An 18528-nucleotide genomic window follows, 5' to 3' on the forward strand; every position below is an offset into this window, starting at 1 on the left:
TGATTATTTACATGTCTTAATAAAGATTTCTCAGTTGCTCTTGCCATAAAAGATTGGTTCACTTGTAAATGCACTTTGACAACTTTAGTGGTTGAAGTGGTAGAGAGAGAATGAGTAGAGGGGGAGGATGGAGGATAAGAGAAACTGTTGAAAATCAACATGAAAAATATTCGTTGAGACCAGAAAAAACTTTTGCAAAGGAGAAAACTTCTCTGCCAAACACATGGGGCCTGGTCCTCCACTTCTGGGAAAATGAGCCCATTCATCCCTGACTAAGCAAGTTGAGTTGGGAAAGATAAAATCTATCACACAATGAGGCAGAAACAACCACAGATACACCCGCAGAAAGAACTAGGAATAGAGTTTCAAAGAAGCTCAAAAAGTTGCAGGACACTCATTATTGGTGGTCACAGCGCACCGGTGGCTACCTTTATTAGGGAATAGTGCTTACATTATTTTATGCTAGTGATATTGTCCAAGTCTACAGGAGGGATATTAAAATTGTTTTCAGACACATGCTATAGAGGTGAAGATGCAAGAATTTGTCCTGATTCATAGTCAGTTAACTCTGTTAATGAGTTGTCATATTGGTCATATTTTAACATTCATCATTCCTTTACATATTTAAAAATTTTTAATTTAAAATTTATACATATATGTATATATACACATATACTCTTTATATATAGATAGAGACATCAGAGCTACATATTCATAAACATGATTTATTTAAGTCATATTATAATAGAGTATCAGTATTACATAAAATTTTTGAGACTGGAAACAAATTTGTCAGTTCAGTCATGCTATTTAATCCTCTTATAATTTCAAATTAATATTAATTTCATTAGTATGACTTTGTTATACATCATCTTTTAATTGAAAGCAGCTTTATACAATTAATCTTTCTATAAAAAAGTAATTACTATTTGTTTTATGGTTTAAAAGTAATTTATATCATGGCTTTGTATTGCTAGTATTAATTAATAAGTGCTTCAAATTATAATTTGAAACTAGGAAGTTGGAAGTATCTAGAAATAATATGGATAGCTGGGTATCATATTGTACTGGCACTTTTTATAATTTACAAAGCGTTTCTGCACTTATTATCTCATTTTATTCTTGAATCTGAGTTGAGCAACAAAGAGTTATCCTCATTTTACCAATACAGTTTTGAGAGGCTAAAGTATTTGTTCAAGGTCAGAGCTACTTTAAATCATATGACAAATCCCATGTCCTTACAAGATGATAACACCTAATAAAAAGAATGGTTGAATGAACTATTAAGTTCATTGTTTCTATGAGTTTTAAACATCAATAAATGCTTCTACAATTATACTGCATTATGTTTGTAGTAATTATCCTCTCTGCAGATATCAGGAACATGATATAAGTATGATTTTTAATCTGAGTCAGAATCTTCAAAGGAGGATTGCAAGAGCAAACTTCATACTCCTATATCTTTTTTTAAAATAGATCTTTATTGGAGTATAATTGCTTCACAATGTTGTGTTAGTTTCTGTTGTACACCAGAGTGAATCAGCCATATGCATACATAGGTCCCCATATCCCCTCTTTCTTGAGCCTCCCTCCCACCCTCCCTATCCCACCCCTCTAGGTCATCGCAGAGCACTGTGCTGATCTCCCTGCGCTATGCTGTTGAAGAGACGTGTACCACAATGTTCATTGCAGCACTATTTACAACATCCTCCCACATCTTTAATTTAGCTCATACACTTGAAGGGAATAATTATTTTTATCAAGATAAAAATGAATACTTTTTGAAATGGAAGGCAATATTTTAGGTATATTTTATAGATAAAACTCAAATTGTAAAAAAAAATAGATTTCAGGCATGTTACTTTACATTATACTCCCAGAGTCCCTGTTTTGCTGTTTTTATAAGAAACTGTTGTTAATAAAACCAATAGTAAGTATAAACCAAAAGATAAATAAATAGAATATATATGAAGAACATATATATGAAGAATATATATATATTATATATATATATAGAGAGAGAGAGAGGCACAAAAATAACTAAAGTATGCTATGATGCATTTACTATAGAAATATTTTGTTTCAGTTTTGGAAAGCTAGTTTGTGGACAGTGCTTAGGAGGAAAATGGTTTATAGTTTCAACGTTGCCCTTATCATTTAACTTCTCTTGATATGTATTTCCTAATCCCTAAGCTAGTTTCTTCTGGTTCTGCAATATTAAGATTTATTCATTCATTCATTCCAGTTATTCACTGGGGTCTTGCTTTGTGGAAAGTACTGTGATGAGTGCAGAGGAATTATCTGTGAAAAGTGCAGAACTGGTTCTTGCACTCAAAGACTATACAATCTTGTAGGGAAGATAGACATTAATCAAGAGTCAGAATAACCGCAAAGTAATTACAACTAAGAGATATGCTGGTGCAGTGTGCTGCCATGAGAGCCTTTGGCAAGTATACCTAACTTATAGGGGTAGGTGAGGCTTGAGAAAGGATTCCCTTGGAAAATGACTTTCTGAAAGAAACTTTTAAGGAAGGAGACTTCCAGGGAAAGTGTCTTATATGGAAGAAGTCTCTGAAAGAAGAAGGAATTTTATTTGCTTTAAGAACTAGGAAAAGGATGGCTGGGAGAGAACCTGGAGGTGTGTGAGCAAAAATAAGGATACCGAGGGTTTCCCTGGTGGCGCGGTGGTTGAGAGTCCGCCTGCCGAGTCAGGGGACACAGGTTCGTGCCCCGGTCCGGGAAGATCCCACATGCTGCGGAGCGGCTGGGCCCGTGAGCCATGGCCGCTGAGCCTGCGCGTCCGGAGCCTGTGCTCCGCAGCGCGAGAGGCCACAGCAGTGAGAGGCCCGCGTACCGCAAAAAAAAAAAGGATACCGAGAGATCTGTGACCCAACCAATCCAAGGTCTTCTAAAAACCATGTAAATAATTTTAAAACTGATCCTGAAAGTCATAAGAAATCATTTGAAGCAGGGAAATTATATGAATAGATAGACATTACAGACAGATTAATCTTGCTCATCGGGATAGAAGCAAGAGATGGATGAATATGAATGCTTGAAAAAATGTGATAACAATAGAAAAAGAAAGCAATGAATAAATTCCAGACACATTGTAGATGTAGATTAACTTGCCTGTGTAACGGAATGGATTCAGTAGATATTGGTGACTTTCAAGTTTCTTGCTTGGGCAACTGGAACATTGTTAATTAACATCGTTTCTCAGGATGAAGAATCCTATAAACAGAGCAGTATTTGGAGAGTAAGGGTCAAACATAAATCGGTTTGGTATTCGTTAGGTTTGAAATGTCAAATAGATGTTAGATATGTGTGTATGGAGATGCGAAGACAGCCATGGCTTAGAAATATGCATTATGATATTTTCAGCCTTAACAGATAATTGGTATTTAAAGCCTGGGTGGGGATAAAACCACAGAGTGAGTAATGTCTAAGCTCTATGAGAAATAGTTGATGTCTGTGTTACTCATAGATGTTTCCCAGTACCCAATACCAGTACTTAGAAGGGTGACTGGCACAGCATGAATGTTCAAGGGGTGCTTCTTGAGTTACTGAAGAGTAGAGTGTTAAGAACCATGTCCTGTATAACCATGTTATACAGGACGAGGAAACCCCTCCCTCCCTCAATGAGACTCAGATGTAGAGTTCCTGGAAAAACACAAGACTGTAGTATCTTGTAAGTTAAAAGACAGTCATATTTCCAGAAGAAATTTATCAATCACATTTGCCCCTTCAGATGCTGCTGAGAGGTCAACAACTCAATTGAAAGAGATGTGAAATGTACTTATTACGTACAGCTCTGCTGAAGTGCTTGGGAGAGAAATTAGGTAGGAATGAGCTGAGGATTGTATGGGAGGTTAGCAGGTTTAGAGTCCATGTTAATTTATGCTTTCAAGAAACTCTGTATGATGGTGAACAGAGGGGGAAAAATAGTCAGTGTTAGAAGGACTTTTATCATGAAAAAGGCTAGCAGGTGTTTCACAGCTGATGAAACAGATCAAGCAGTCAAGGAAAAGTCAGACATACAGATGTACAGACAAAGCTATCTGAGAAGGTAGGAGATAGAATTCATCCCCTCTAAACTGTACAGATGACACAAAAGCAAAGCATCTTACTGGAAAAGGGAAAGATAAAATATTTATTTTATCTATAAAAATGTCACAAAATAATGTCTAATTTACTGTGACTGAATCCAGGGACTGCTAAGGTCTCATGGAAAGCCAGATCAAAGATGTGCCCTTATAGTTCAAGAATTGTTTGATTTAGCTCTGGGAGGATTCTTTGGACAATTTTAGAAGCTGCGATAGTTGATGGTGAATTTGGGAGCCTTTAAACCCACAAAATACTATAGAGTTAAAATTATGTATCAGCAAAATAAGAAAAAATGATCTTAATATGCCTTCATCATAATTATAATTATGAAATTATATAATTTCTTATTCCATTTAAAAATACACATTATAAATTCAAACATATTTTAAATTAGTTATGTATAATAAACTAGCAAATCTTAAGCCTTATTTAATTTGTAGCATATATGGAGTTTAAAAGTTAATTTTGTTTTAATTTATGTTTTAAATAGCATGCATTGTAAACTGTCCAAATAAAGTTTACGGACTTTAAATTAAAAAACCCATTACTTATGTGCATTCAGATATATTTAGCTCTTTGAGTAAAGCAGCAAGCTAAATATAGAGTACATTTACTTGTTGCTCTGAGGGACTATTTTTTAACAATAGGCTTACCTTACATTCATATGTAATATATTCTATTGATAATAATGGCTTTTCTATGTACGAATCTTAGTGGATACCGCATTTCTCCATAGTTCATGATTCTGATTTGAAAGCTATGTTATGATTAATAATATTTCCTTTCTTCATTTATTAAATGTGTTTATTTTGAAAACTGTGTTCCTTGATTCACATAGAAACAGAGTGTGCAAAATCAAAATTATGTTCTTTTTTGGAATATTCATACAGCATAATTCCATCTCATTTTATTTTATATAAGCAATGAAAATATTGGGTAGTGATGACAATTAATTATTGTAAAACTGATTACAAAACCATCTATGGAACTAGAGGCTGTTAAAATGATAGTTATTGATTTGTTCTGTAATTTTAATGACTAAAAATATTCCTAACTTGGTAGAATGAGTATAATCTAATGCTTTAAAAAATTCTTGGAGATAAAATGACTCTGAAAAAAATTTTCCCCATTTCTTTTGGCTTTAGGACATGTTTAATATTGTTTGTTTTAACCAAAAACAAAACAAAACAAAACAAAACCCTTAGCAAATTGCTTGCTTTTTCTTCTCTTGTTAATATGAATTGAAAACATGTCTAATTTTAACTTAGATGCTCAAATTTGATGGAAAATAATTGCATCCATACCAAGAAGTGACATAGATCACCACCAATAAATATATTGCTAAAATTTTTCAGTTAATTTTTATTTTAATGGACTTTTAAAATTATATTTATAATGAACAGTAGAGTAAAATTATTTTGATAGCATTCAACTCTAGTTCCAGCAAGACTAGTATACCCTTTCATCTCCAAATAACTCAACATGAACAGAAAACAAAGCATTCAAGTGCATGGTAAATACTAAAATGCTTTCTTAAGGTTATGATTGTTTTAGAATTTAAATTAAAGAAATTCTAAAACAATGGTGAAATTGAAGTTCAGTTAATTGGGAAGAACTTCATTTTAACTATCTGAAAATCTCAGTCAAATCTAAATACTAATGATACATGCAAAACAATATGTATTTGGTTTAGTACATAATTCGAAAGTAAATTTCTGTAAATTATTTTCATGATCTTTGTTTCTCAAAATTATTTTAAATGAGCAACAATAACATATGTCTAGAGTATACCTATGGCCAGTTGAGTTAATGTTCCTTGCTTTTATTCTTTTGAAAATTTTCACTGTGTGAACTTATCATTTTCAATTATATTTCTTGGTACTTCATTCATTATTAAAAATATAACTACTTTTATTAAATATGTTTTATAGGAAAATACGATAGCAGAAAAAAAAAAACTAGCAGCAAACATTGCAGAATATGATGAGTTCCTATTTAAGTAACAATGTGAATTTACCAGTAACACAGTGGAATGACTGGTGACCTTTCTCTAATAAGTTGTATCTTCATTAAAAACTATTTAAGATGTTCACATTTAAGTAATCAATGATAGAACTGAGTTATGTTTTTAATATGTGACAACTATTTAGAAGCATTTTATACTAGATTTTTAAAATTCTTTGTCTTGTATCAAAATAATTTTTTGTAAGTAATTAGTAATGACTTTGTGTACATCTTGTATTAATTATTTTCTCTTTTTTTCTTTCCTACTGTCACTTTTTTCTTTTCCTTTATTTTCATGTTTGTAACTCTATTCTTTATTCTTTAATTATTTTATTCTTGTTCTACTTTCAAAAATAATTTTCATCATGCAGATAAATGCTGTGAAGCGAATAAAGGTGAAAATGGAAGCCAGTCATGGCAGCTGAATGCTGCTGGGTTTTCTTTCATTATAGCCATAAGTTTGTCTTGCATGTTTTAATGTTGCTATATCATCTATTTCCTTTTATTCCCAGCAAATTTACGACTAATCTAAAATTATAATAAAATATTTTCTAAGGTCCAACTAATTATGCATGTATCCTTACCCGTGAATAGTTAGCCTTTTTTCCCTTCCCCAAACTGTTGATCTTTAAAGTAGATAATTTGTCAGAAAATCACAGAAGGAAACTGAACCAGGATTGTTTCTTCCAAGTACTAGTTCACAGCGTAACTTGTTTCATTCTAAATTTTTCTTTAATTTCAAAAGTTGAGCTTATTAAATATCATGTCACTTTTATTTGGAACTTAAGCGTTTGCTATATCTAATCTTTCATTTGATTATTTTACAAATATAACTCAATATCCATGGCCATACATTGTATAAGTAGAAATTCTGTTATGGAGAATTGTAGATCTTTTATATTGGCTTGGATTGTTATTCTTTTAAACGTAAGTTTCCAACTTTATAAACATTTATAATATTTCATTGTGTTTACCATTTATATAAAATATAAACCTGATATCTTTTATTATATTAGATATGTATCCTATTGTGCTGCCTTATTTTCTTTTTAATGACTTAAAATGTCGTAAGGAATAAAAGTGAAACGGAGTTTTTTTTCTTCAGTTTGAAAACCAATTTTTAAAAATCCAGACTTTTTTTCATTAAGTGAAAATATCTTCTGCAGTTTCCCCAAAATAAATAAAAAATAAGTTTGAATATGTTTAAAAAGTTGCACCCTGTGCACTAGATTGGAATTGTATGTTGAGGTGGCATCAAGTATTCATGTTCTAACAATATGCATACTTATTTATTACTTTTTCCTGGACACCTGAGTCAATTTCTTTGCAAGGATCAGAGAGAGAAGTAAATATTTTAGCTACTACTTTCAAGAAGAGGAAATTGAGATGAGAAGGAGGTGTTACTAGATTCCAGCTCTCAGAGGAGATTCCTCTGGATTTGAGGGAGTAACATGAGTAATGATTTTTGTTGTCACATTTTCATTCATCCCAAAATGAGAAAAGAGTGTTTTGTGCTTTTTACTCCCAACCACATGCTAGCAAGTGATTCTTAATACTCACTCAGGACAATTAGCAAGCAATCAGATTTATATATATTAACAAGAGTGACTGTAACTTACATGGTAAATCAAATTATTGGTTTCTGGGCTTTGAGATTCATTAATCAAAATTAATTTGGTTGGTTGCATGAAAGTATTCTCTGTCTTTAAAGAAATACCTACAGGATCCTATCATGTAGCGTCTAAAGATAGACCTGCCTTTGGTAATCTGTTTTCTGTAATTTATCTTTTCCATACTCTTTGCTGTCCACTGCTGTACTTTTTTCTTCTGAGCTAGCAACAGACCTGTAGAATGCAGAAGTGACCCATCCACAGATTAAACACACTTCTTTCTACCCTGCTGAGACAAAGGGATTTCCCAATTCCAATTTTTGTTGTCGGGATTTAACCTATTTATTGGGAATGTTTGATTTTTAAAATTAAAAGAGCCAATGCTCTGTTTATTGAAGAACTAATTATAATTGCATACTACACTCCATGATTGCATACCACATTCCATGAGTTTGGATAAGACTTGTAGATATGTTGATTATTAACATGTAACAAGTGCTGGGAAAGAAAGGAGTTCTGATAACACTTCCATGAACAATTTTTCCCATTCATTATAACCTGATGGATCTCTCCAATAAATTGTAAATATGTCCATGAGAAAGTCATAGAAATTATCTTGATTTAGTTCATGATTACAAAATACTTTTGTGAAGAACATGTAATATGTCTTTAGTAAGATAACAGAGTTGATTTTTATTTGAAATTTTATATTCTATAACTCAAAGTCACCAACAGTGATAAGAAGAACACTCAGTCTGGTTTTCATGATACCTAGACTGACGTTTGGACAGTTCAGAAAAGAACCTAAAATTGAAATTCTAATATCTTAGCAGAATTATTTACACTTAATGAGTGGTTCATTTAGATTTTTTAAACATCTAACTACAGATCAAGATATCAATCCTAAAATTAATGAGCTATTTATCCTTTGGCTAAATGTTTATTCTTAGATTAACAGTTATTTTACAGTTCTAAGATATACATATATTTAAAAAAATTCTCAGACATCTTAAAATAATGGACTCTGTGCTTTGTCTTATGTCTATAAGAAATAGGAAAGCACAAAACTATAAACAATTCAGCTATTGCATTTCAAAAAATGAAACCTTAGAGATTGTAAATTACCTTCTTGGATTTTTTTTAATATCTTAATAATATGTAAGTGTTGCTGAATTATCTTTTTTATTACTTGAGCTTTACTCTTGTTATATGCAACCATAAAGTCTAACTGACAGCACGTTTTTGTCTAATTAATGTCTGCTGTAGGTCTAAGTAAATGTGACTGGTAAGCAAGACATAAAAATTCTCCCTAGTATCACCCAATAATTCTTTTTCATCCAGTGGATTTTTAAATAAAATTCTGTGTCTGAAATGTATAAATATGAACTTGTGTGTAAGGTGAGTTTTGTTATTCATTGTGTATAATCAGAAATATGTACCTATGTTTATTGATGTGTATATCTTATCATCCAATGTTAAAATCATTTTAAAAGTTTGTTTTGACCATATTATACCAGTTGTAAATTAGGTTGATTTGCTTATGCATAATCGCCATTATCTGCATGTGAAGTATCATGATTAATTTTTTATGTAAACCTGAAATCTCCTTTTTTCTTCTCCCAATTTTTTGAAGTCTATCTTCTTTTCTCCATTTATCCTTCAGCCTTACATGTCTCTCTACCCCAATTCAAACTCTAAGTATTTATCATATAACTCTACGGCTCATCAAACCACATTTTAGATATGCTAACAGATTAAGCCTAGGAGGTAGTAGTAAAATCTTTCCTATGAAATTTTTTCTCACATGGGAGAACCTTAAGTAAATTGTCATTTTATTTTTCTGTCCTAATACTAGTATTCATTGGGAATAAGTAGATTTTATAAACTCTGTACCTATACTCTTTCCCAAACCATTATGCAAGTGTACATATGTGCATCAATTACTGGTAGACAAGAACAAGATTGAAACACTTAAAGACTTGCTTCATTTTTCTTAAAAAATTTTTTTCCTTTATTTTCTTAGCCTAAAATATCTCGTGTTTAACAATTTTAAATAAATAAATAAATTCTAGACATTTGATTAACATTATATGTCAATTACATAAAACAAATAATTGCACAAATAATTTTATTGCAGGTAATTTTGACTTTTTAAGTATTCAGCATTTCTTTTAAAATTAATAATTAAAATTACAACTATGCATGGTAGTTCATAGGTTATGCAATTTGGGTTAATTTGGAAATCATTATACAACTCAAACATTTTCTATTTAAGAATTCCCATTACTTATATTTAATTTAAATTAAAACTTAAATAAGGAAAATTCCACAATGTTTTCAAGTCTGAACAGTTGGATTTATGGTTATTCATTTATATTGAACAAAATAGAATATGCAAGGGGGAATTAAGCCAGGTACTTTTGGATCTGGATGAGTACTTTCAGATACATGAAAAGTATTTTATTTATTCATATGGTATACCTACACTAAGAATGAAGGAATAAAATTTTTAGGTTACAAATCATTTTAGATTACAAATCATTTTAGTAATTCAAGATGGATATTTACATCACCAATACAATAGTTAAGTGTGTTTGGACCTAGCTTTCAAAAATAACTACTATTATATATAATATTTTCAGTTTATAGTAGTTAACTAAGAAATATCTCTAGTCATGTAAAATTCTCTGAAAATCTCCACCCATTTGTTTTTGCTTATGATATTAACAGCATTAAGAGCTTTAAATAAATAAGCTGTTATGACACTACCTAAATTAAATATTGTCATTTATATATTTTTTAGCCCTTATGCATTAGGATTTCGCTCAATGAATAAAGATACAGGATCACGAAGTCCATACCTAAATGTGTCATTTTATGTATTTTATTATGGTTCAAATCTGTGGGGCACAATGTAATATCCTTTAAACTGCTTTTGAATAAGTACAAATTAAGTAGGCTTTCTCTTACTTGGTTTTATACCCTTTCATTCTTCCTTCCAATTGTTTCTTCCTAATATTCTCTCCCTCCCACTCTCCTTCCCCCTATCCTCCCTCTCTCTCTTCCTCCTTCTCAATTTCTGGTCATGAATAAATACAATGCATTTCTTCTATTCTTTTTATGTTAATCTCTGTTAAATTGTAAAATTTCAGAATTTGTGATATGTATATATGTCACAAATCCTTCAACAAGGCTAATGCGTTGAATGGGTAGCTTAAATTTATATATTTCAAATGATTAGTGATATGAATATCCTACAAATAGCGCTGAAATAATTTCAATATAAATTGAAATTGATAAAAACTATATCTAAATCGGCTGATTATGTCATTTTTAAAAAGGAGTTTTATTTAATCACTATCAACACCCAATAGTTAATCTTAGAATTCAGGAAATATTGACAGAGTAAAATTTAGGTCTTAACTAAAGAAAAAAAAAATCTAATATCTAATTAACGTATTCTTTTCCAAATCACCATCTAAACTAGAGCATTTTTCTGGAGTTAACATTTTTAATGTTTAAAAGTGGTAGTATCTCTCCTTACTACATGGTGCTTAAAAACTTGTTATAATACATAAAGATTATAAAAGTAAGCAGCATCTCAATATTTATGTAAGGGAATGGATTCAGTAAGTATAAATCTAATTTAATTGTTCTGAAATAAAGCAAAGATGGGAGCTTAATGTCAATTCTTTGTTTTCCAAATACCTTTAGTTTCTTTATCTTACCTAAGATTATGAACCAGATAAACATCTCTTATAGTCATCCTCCCCTCCTTCATGGCTATTAACTAATTGAAAGCCTGAAATACTTGTCCGTAAATATTACAGAAAGAGTGGATTATTCTATAACATCAATTTTTAGCTACTATTTAGCAAAATTGAAAAACAAAATATCCAAGGAAAGCACATATGCTCAAAAGTTCTTTTAGTATATATGAGGTGATTTGAACTGCAAGAGATGTCCTCATGCCTTTGTTAGTAGACTATTATTTGACCTACTTTTAAAATATATGCTCATTCAAGTGTAATTAAATTTTAAGTGTGAACGGATCTAATGTTGGTTGTATTAAGCCTAGATATATTGCAAAATTTCTTAGTTTGTGTATGTTCAGATTGAACTCAGTTATTCTTTATCACTCCATTTTAAGTAATAGAAATATAGTTACACATTGCAAATATTGCATAATATTCAGAGGTAGCATAATTTTAAATTATACCGTATTTATTTTATTTTATCTATGTACTAAATGGGACTACAAAATAAATCTCCAGCAAATCCTTTTTTTTTCCCTAAAAGCAAGCAATTAAAAATTACTGTTTTAAAGAACATCCATTAATTCATGAATTTCTTTCAAGAATATTTTTATCTCACATCTTACATTGAGTTTATGTGTAACACTTCTGTTTTAAAGTGACTATTGCTGATCATTTTAATTGCATTTGTTTTCATCATAGCTTATTTTCTTGAAATAAAATGTATGTTATATATGTATTGTCCTCAGTATCATCTCTTATTTAAAATCCCTGACATAATATCCAGCACTATGTGTAATCCTATGCATGAGTTTCATAGTATATTAAATGTCATTTTATTTTCTGTATTTCTGTGTCTCCATTGTTGTAATAAAGAAAACTGAGGAAAACCTTTGTTATATGTGTTTTCTTTATTACTGGTACAAACGTTTTCTGTCTTGTGTGTTTTCATTTCTAACTTGTTCAGATTCAATATCTCAATGTAATAAACATATGATCATTGAGTGATTTCTCTTTTGGTTTAAATAATATATCATCAGCAGGCTCATACTGGAAAAATAATTTAGGAACAATACCAAACACTGTTACTTTTGTAGTAAACTAGTTCTAAGGTCTTCGTAGAAACTTTTATTACTAGTGGAGACCATAATAATCAGATGATATCTCAATAAAACACATTAATATAGTTAATCATTTAAATAATGTAATAATTGGAGAGTAGTCTCCTTTACCAGCAAAAATTTATGAAAGCAGACATAAATCCTTAAAGTGACTTTCTCCAATTCCTTTGGTTAACATACTACTATAATTCAGTTTGAGCACCGTGAGAATAAAGTTGTAGAAAAGCATTAAGGTTCCCAGTTCATCCACAGCCAAAGCATGAAACAAAAATGGCTTTGGAAGTTTACAAATAATAACAATAATATAAAAACAGAGCAGCTTCTATTTTTTAACATGTACTGTGATACACACTGTATGGAATGCTTTAAGTGCAATATTTCATTTACTATGAAGTAGCATTTCTCCCATATTTTAGATGAGAAAAGTGAGACCTAAAGAGGTTGAGGAATTTACATAGTGAAGAGTCACAGTTAGAAAGGAGTTCCAGTGCCTTTTATAAAACATATTACTTTGTGTTTGTTTGTTTTAGTGCTGAACCTGGGTTCAAATGATAATTCTTTTTTATCTTAAGATTTTTTCGATGTGGACCATTTTTAAAGTTTTCATTTAATTTGTTACAATATTGCTTCTGTTTTATGTTTTGTCTTCTTTTCGCCCTGAGGCATGTGGGATCTTAGCTCCCTGACCAGGGATCGAACCCGGACCCCCTGCAGTGGAAGGTAAAGTCTTAACCACTGGACTGCCAGGGACGTCCCTCCAATGATAATTCTTTAATAAGTAAATTATTCAGTTATTTTTTATAAAGTGAAAAATAAACTGGTGATTTACACATGAATATATATTTCTCTTTTACAAACACAGTCAAGTGTTGCATTGCCAGTTAAAAATTAGTGTAGAAATTACAAAAGGGAAAATATTCGTTTTCAAGATTTGCATTATTTTAAAGCACACTTAATCTTCCTTACTCCAGAACAGCCCCCTCCCAAATGTATGTCTTAATATATATAACACCCATTAAAAATGTTTGCATACATTTCAAAGTGAAAATTTTCATATAATATCTATATGTTATTATAATATTGAATTCTTTCAATTGATACATTAGTTACAGAAGTTTTATATATTGGGGGAGAGAGAAAGGTAATCTGATTTTTTCTGTTCTTATTTTTATTTTTCCTGAAGCTCCTTAACAATAATATGGTATCAAATGGGAACTATCTGGGGATTGTTGGAAATTTTCATGGTGACTGTCACAGTATTCTATTACTTCGTTAGCTTTATATTACTTTGTTGTTTGGGGCCACTGTGAGGAAACTAAAGAGATTTGAGAACATTTATTTTAATATTCTAATCAAACACCATTATTTTATTATATCAACAATCTGAGGATCAGAGAAGAATGACTAGAATGACTTGACATAGTCAAGGAACTTACACCCTCAGTTTGCCTCGTATGTTTGTTTTATCAAATTACACTGAATCGAAGAAGGCATACCTAAATCTCTTGTCTATCACTTATATGGTCTTATGTCTTTAACCTAGCTTCTTTGATTTCTTCTTGATTGAACCATAGAAAAAACTTTGTGACAAAGGAAAGGCTGTGTATTCACCAACTACCATTCCTTTGAGTAGTCATGGTACTTCTCTTAAGCAGCTGTTATGGTTCTCAGGTCAACTTGTACATAAACTGCATTCCCAAGATCAGTGTAATAAACTCACAGTGAGTTTATAGCCTTAAAAGAGCATCAAGTTAAATTTTATTATTTTCTGATTTTTACACATTGCCTGAAAACACTATATAAAATGACTTTATTTATATTTTTGTAGAAATAAATGAGACTTAATTAATATAAAATATCTTTAGTTACTATCTAATAAAAACCAAAGTAAATATTTCCATTTCAGCATCTATCTTTTTCATTTTAAGAAATCATAATAAACAGCTTCAATACATAATTTGCATAGTGGCTATATGCTTGCTTCTCTACTGATTTATTATTACAAAGAGAAATATTAAATTATTTTAAAAGTCATGTTAAACTGTAGCCTTTTTTTCTGTTTAAATGTGGTTAAAACAAAACTAAACATTATCTCTTCAAATTAGCATTTCTGTTTTGAAGAATCTCTGAATGAGAAACTTCAATTTGCTGTTGTTTCTATATAATTTCACCACAGCTAAACTGCATATGTATGTTACATGGAAGATTAAATGCAACACTCACTGATGCTCTTGAAAAATGACAGGAAAAAATATTCTACTTCTTGGTGCTTATTGGTGGAGAACAGAAAATAATTTATTGGATTTTCTTATGCTATCCTGAGACTTACTGTTCCATCAAATGGCTCAGACATGAAGGAAAGTTTACTTAAGGAAATAGAAATATTTCTCTACGGCAGGGTCCAGTATGGTTCATGGGTGGATTTCTTCATACAAAAACAGGTAGCTGAAAATAATTGACTTGCCTGTGTGTTACTCATAACTTAATATGTCATCTTTTTTTTAGTACTTATGAATATTGTACTTATGGACACTCTCAGTTGATTCAGGCACGTTAGCCAGTCCCATGAAGATTTTAAAGATTCTTTGTTTGGTTTTTTTTCTGCTCTTAAATATGCTCTATTTTTTCGAGCAGTTCCAAGTGTGCACCAAAATTGAGAGGAATGTACAGAGTTCTTATATACTTCCAATCCCTATGTATGCATAGCCTCCCCCATTATTAACATGCAGAATGGCACATTTGTTACCATCAATGAATCTACATTGACACACCATTTTTACCCAGGGTTCATAATTTGCGTTAAGGTTCACTCTTGGTGTTGCACATTCTGTGGGTTTTGATGAACGTATAATGACATGCATCCACCATTATAGTGTCATACAAAATAGTTCCAATGCCCTAAAAATCCTCTGTGCTCTGCCTGCCTCTTTATCTCTCCCTCTCTCCTAATACCTGGCAACCTCTGATCTTTATAACTGTCTTCATAATTTTGCTTTTTCCACAGTGTCATATAGTTGGAATCATACAGTAAGTAGTCTTTTCAGATTGGCTTGTTTCACTTAGTAATATGCCTTTAAAGTTCCTCCATGTCTTCTCATGATGTTATGACTCATTTCTTTTTAGCATTGAATGATATTCCATTGCCCAGATGTCTCATGTTTTATCCATTCGCCAAATGAATAATATCTTGCCTCTATTTTTCTTAAGTGAAAACCTACATTTCTATTTTATGGTTGATGGTATACAATATATTCATTCAGATGCAGTGGGTAATAATATATAAGTGGCCCTACATGTTTAGAATGTTTAGTTTTAATAATGCAACTTAATTTTTTATTAAACCCTAATGCAGAAATTGAAGTTTCTAAGACACAATAAAGTGAGTGTGTAAAAACAGAAATTTTGTAAACCTAATATGTTATAAATTCCTTAGAACATAATACCATCCATATATTTGTTCACATTTTCCATTTACTGTCTTATACATTTATAAAATTCAAAGGTATGTATATTTAAGAATTTTATAATAAATAGGTTAAACAGTTTGGAATTTCAACAAGCAATTTGTAAAATATCAGTTGTAGTTTAATCTTATATGGGTGTAATTCAATTTTGTAATATAGTCTTTAAGAAAAAAAGTATTTTCTGTTTGTGCAGAGAAAATTTAATTTCCTTTTTTCTTAATATATGGAATAGCCTTTTAATATTAACAGAAAAAAATGAAATTGGCCAGTTAATGGTTGAAACAAGGACCTAAAATTTAAACTATTCAATTTTTTAACACTGGACAGTATCTGTTTTGATCATATTCACTTCAATCTAAGAAGCTCCCTTCTTACTAACCAATAAAAATTTCATTATCTTATGGGAAATAACTAAATCAATTCCACCATAGCAAACTGAACATATACCATAAGATTTAAACTGCATATGGAGAAAGCATACAGTTAGTGAGGTGAGAATAAACTTCAAATGTATCGGTTTGAATAAGTATCACATATAAAAATATTTTATATCTCTTTATCCCATTTTTTGACAGAGTTTTATGGCAAGTGTTCTCCATTCCAACATACTTAGCAATTTGAAATGTCAGTGTAGATAAGAGCCTAGATATTCTGCTGTGCAAGGACTATAGATATTTCACAATTTCCCACAATCTATAGTTGCACAAGATTTGTAACAATTATTAAGAACATTCATTTCTAAGTTTTCAGTTATTCAAAACATTTATCAAAAAAGTGCTGTTATCTACAATACTATTTCTTCTTAGCCAACTTTTTAAAAAAATAACAGTTTATTTTATTTAATTTCCTTTCTTACATTAAACTATGTTACTTTACCTCATACTGAAATTTGACAAGCTTCCATCAACATTCCCATAGAAGAATAATAATTTTATATTCTAGATTATTCACTTTTTACAAGGAATTGTTTTAAAAAGATAGATACTAAAACATTAAGGGGGATTGGGTGGATATTAAAAAAAAACTAACAGTGAAAATTATGAATCACAGGAAATGTCATTCCATTTAGAAGTATATAGAATCATTATACTAATTATAAATATATTTTATATAAATTTATACTATATATTGTACAGTGTCTATTTTTGAAATATATTAATAGACATAAATTGTCTAATGTTATTTCAATCACTAATCACATATAAGAGACTGAGTCTATTTCCTAGTTTCTTAAATCTAAACATCAAGCAGGGATTGACATATCTACATGTATTATGGAAATGGGTATGGAATCAGAGACAGGGAAGACTGGACAGGTATTTTACAGCCATAGCACAGGCCTCTACCAGCTCCCTTCTAACCATTGCAACAGGTTCTATTTCCCTATGTATCTCTAGCAACTCCCTACCGTCTTTTAGGAAAAGATCACAGTTAGGTTTTGTTGTTAGTGGTTTTTATTTATTTTGTTTTGGTTGATTTATTTATTTGTTTATTCAATTGCAGGGTCCATTCTTTTTAACCTCATCATTTATCACTTAATCAACATCCTCCACCAGTTACCCCCAATATCATCTCTAATATCCATAAATATCTGTTCATTTCAAAATATACTGTATTATCTCATACATCTCCATCTTTGCTCACATCATGTTCTGGCTGAAAGGGACTCATCATCAGATAGAAAGCTTCTTATTCTTCAACATCATCTTAGAATTTATCTTCTCTATCATGCCTTCCTTGACCACTAACCATCAGCTTACATGCTTCTTCCACCTATTTGCTCAGGTCACATTCTGTTTCACCACTAGGAAAGCATTCAACTGTACATGTCTTACTCACCCTTCTCAATACATTAAGAACTCCCAGAGAAGAGAGTCCTTTTCCTTTTTCTTATTTTATTCTCACAACTGCTTGACAAAGTTGTTTAATTACATTGTGATAAATTGAAGGGTGATTATATGTCTTTGACCAATTTATCCCTGGGCAAAAAGATCACTTTTGTAATATAAAGGACTAGATGATATTTTGAAAATATATTTAACTTGTAATCCCACCTTTGTAAGCAGACATCTATAGAAAAAGACGCTTTCAGAAAAAAAGTATAGGGTTTTACAAATATTAATGCCATTTATATAATAAACATGTTTATAATTCCCTTTCCATTACTAAACCAATTATCCTCACTTAGCTACTTTTTCTTCCCCCAAATCAGATATTTAGTTTAAAAAAAAGTCTGGTTTATCAGTGCTACCTCCTGACCCCATCTTCTTCCAAAGAATATCTCTTAGTAGGGAGAAGTGACTTGAAGGAAAATTTTGGATTAACATTGTTTTTATATTAAAAAATTAGTTATACATGTAAAATAATTTTGACAAAAAAATGACTAGAGAATAGAGACACAATAGTAAGGAACAGGTGAAGCAAAATGCAATCTTCACCCCATCCCCAAATAATAGGGTTGTATGAA

The 18528-nt window shown here is 30.8% G+C and overlaps 1 protein-coding gene across 2 annotated transcripts in view; it reads left to right on the forward strand.

Moving 5' to 3' along the window:
* NCAM2 (neural cell adhesion molecule 2) overlaps positions 1-18528 on the forward strand; it is a 492766-nt gene that overhangs the window by 452622 nt on the left and 21616 nt on the right. Inside the window, exon 16 of one of the 2 annotated variants that reach the window (XM_067034951.1) lies at positions 6483-9096. The exons of the other annotated variant lie outside the window; for it this stretch is intronic. Within the exon in view, the coding sequence (XP_066891052.1) occupies positions 6483-6589 (107 nt within the window). The 3' untranslated portion in view covers positions 6590-9096. Of the gene's footprint in view, positions 1-6482; positions 9097-18528 lie in introns of those variants that run through there. 2 annotated transcript variants of the gene reach the window in all.

The sequence above is a fragment of the Kogia breviceps genome, chromosome 5 (genome assembly GCF_026419965.1).
Source record: "Kogia breviceps isolate mKogBre1 chromosome 5, mKogBre1 haplotype 1, whole genome shotgun sequence".
Classification (NCBI taxonomy): Eukaryota; Metazoa; Chordata; class Mammalia; order Artiodactyla; family Physeteridae; genus Kogia; species Kogia breviceps.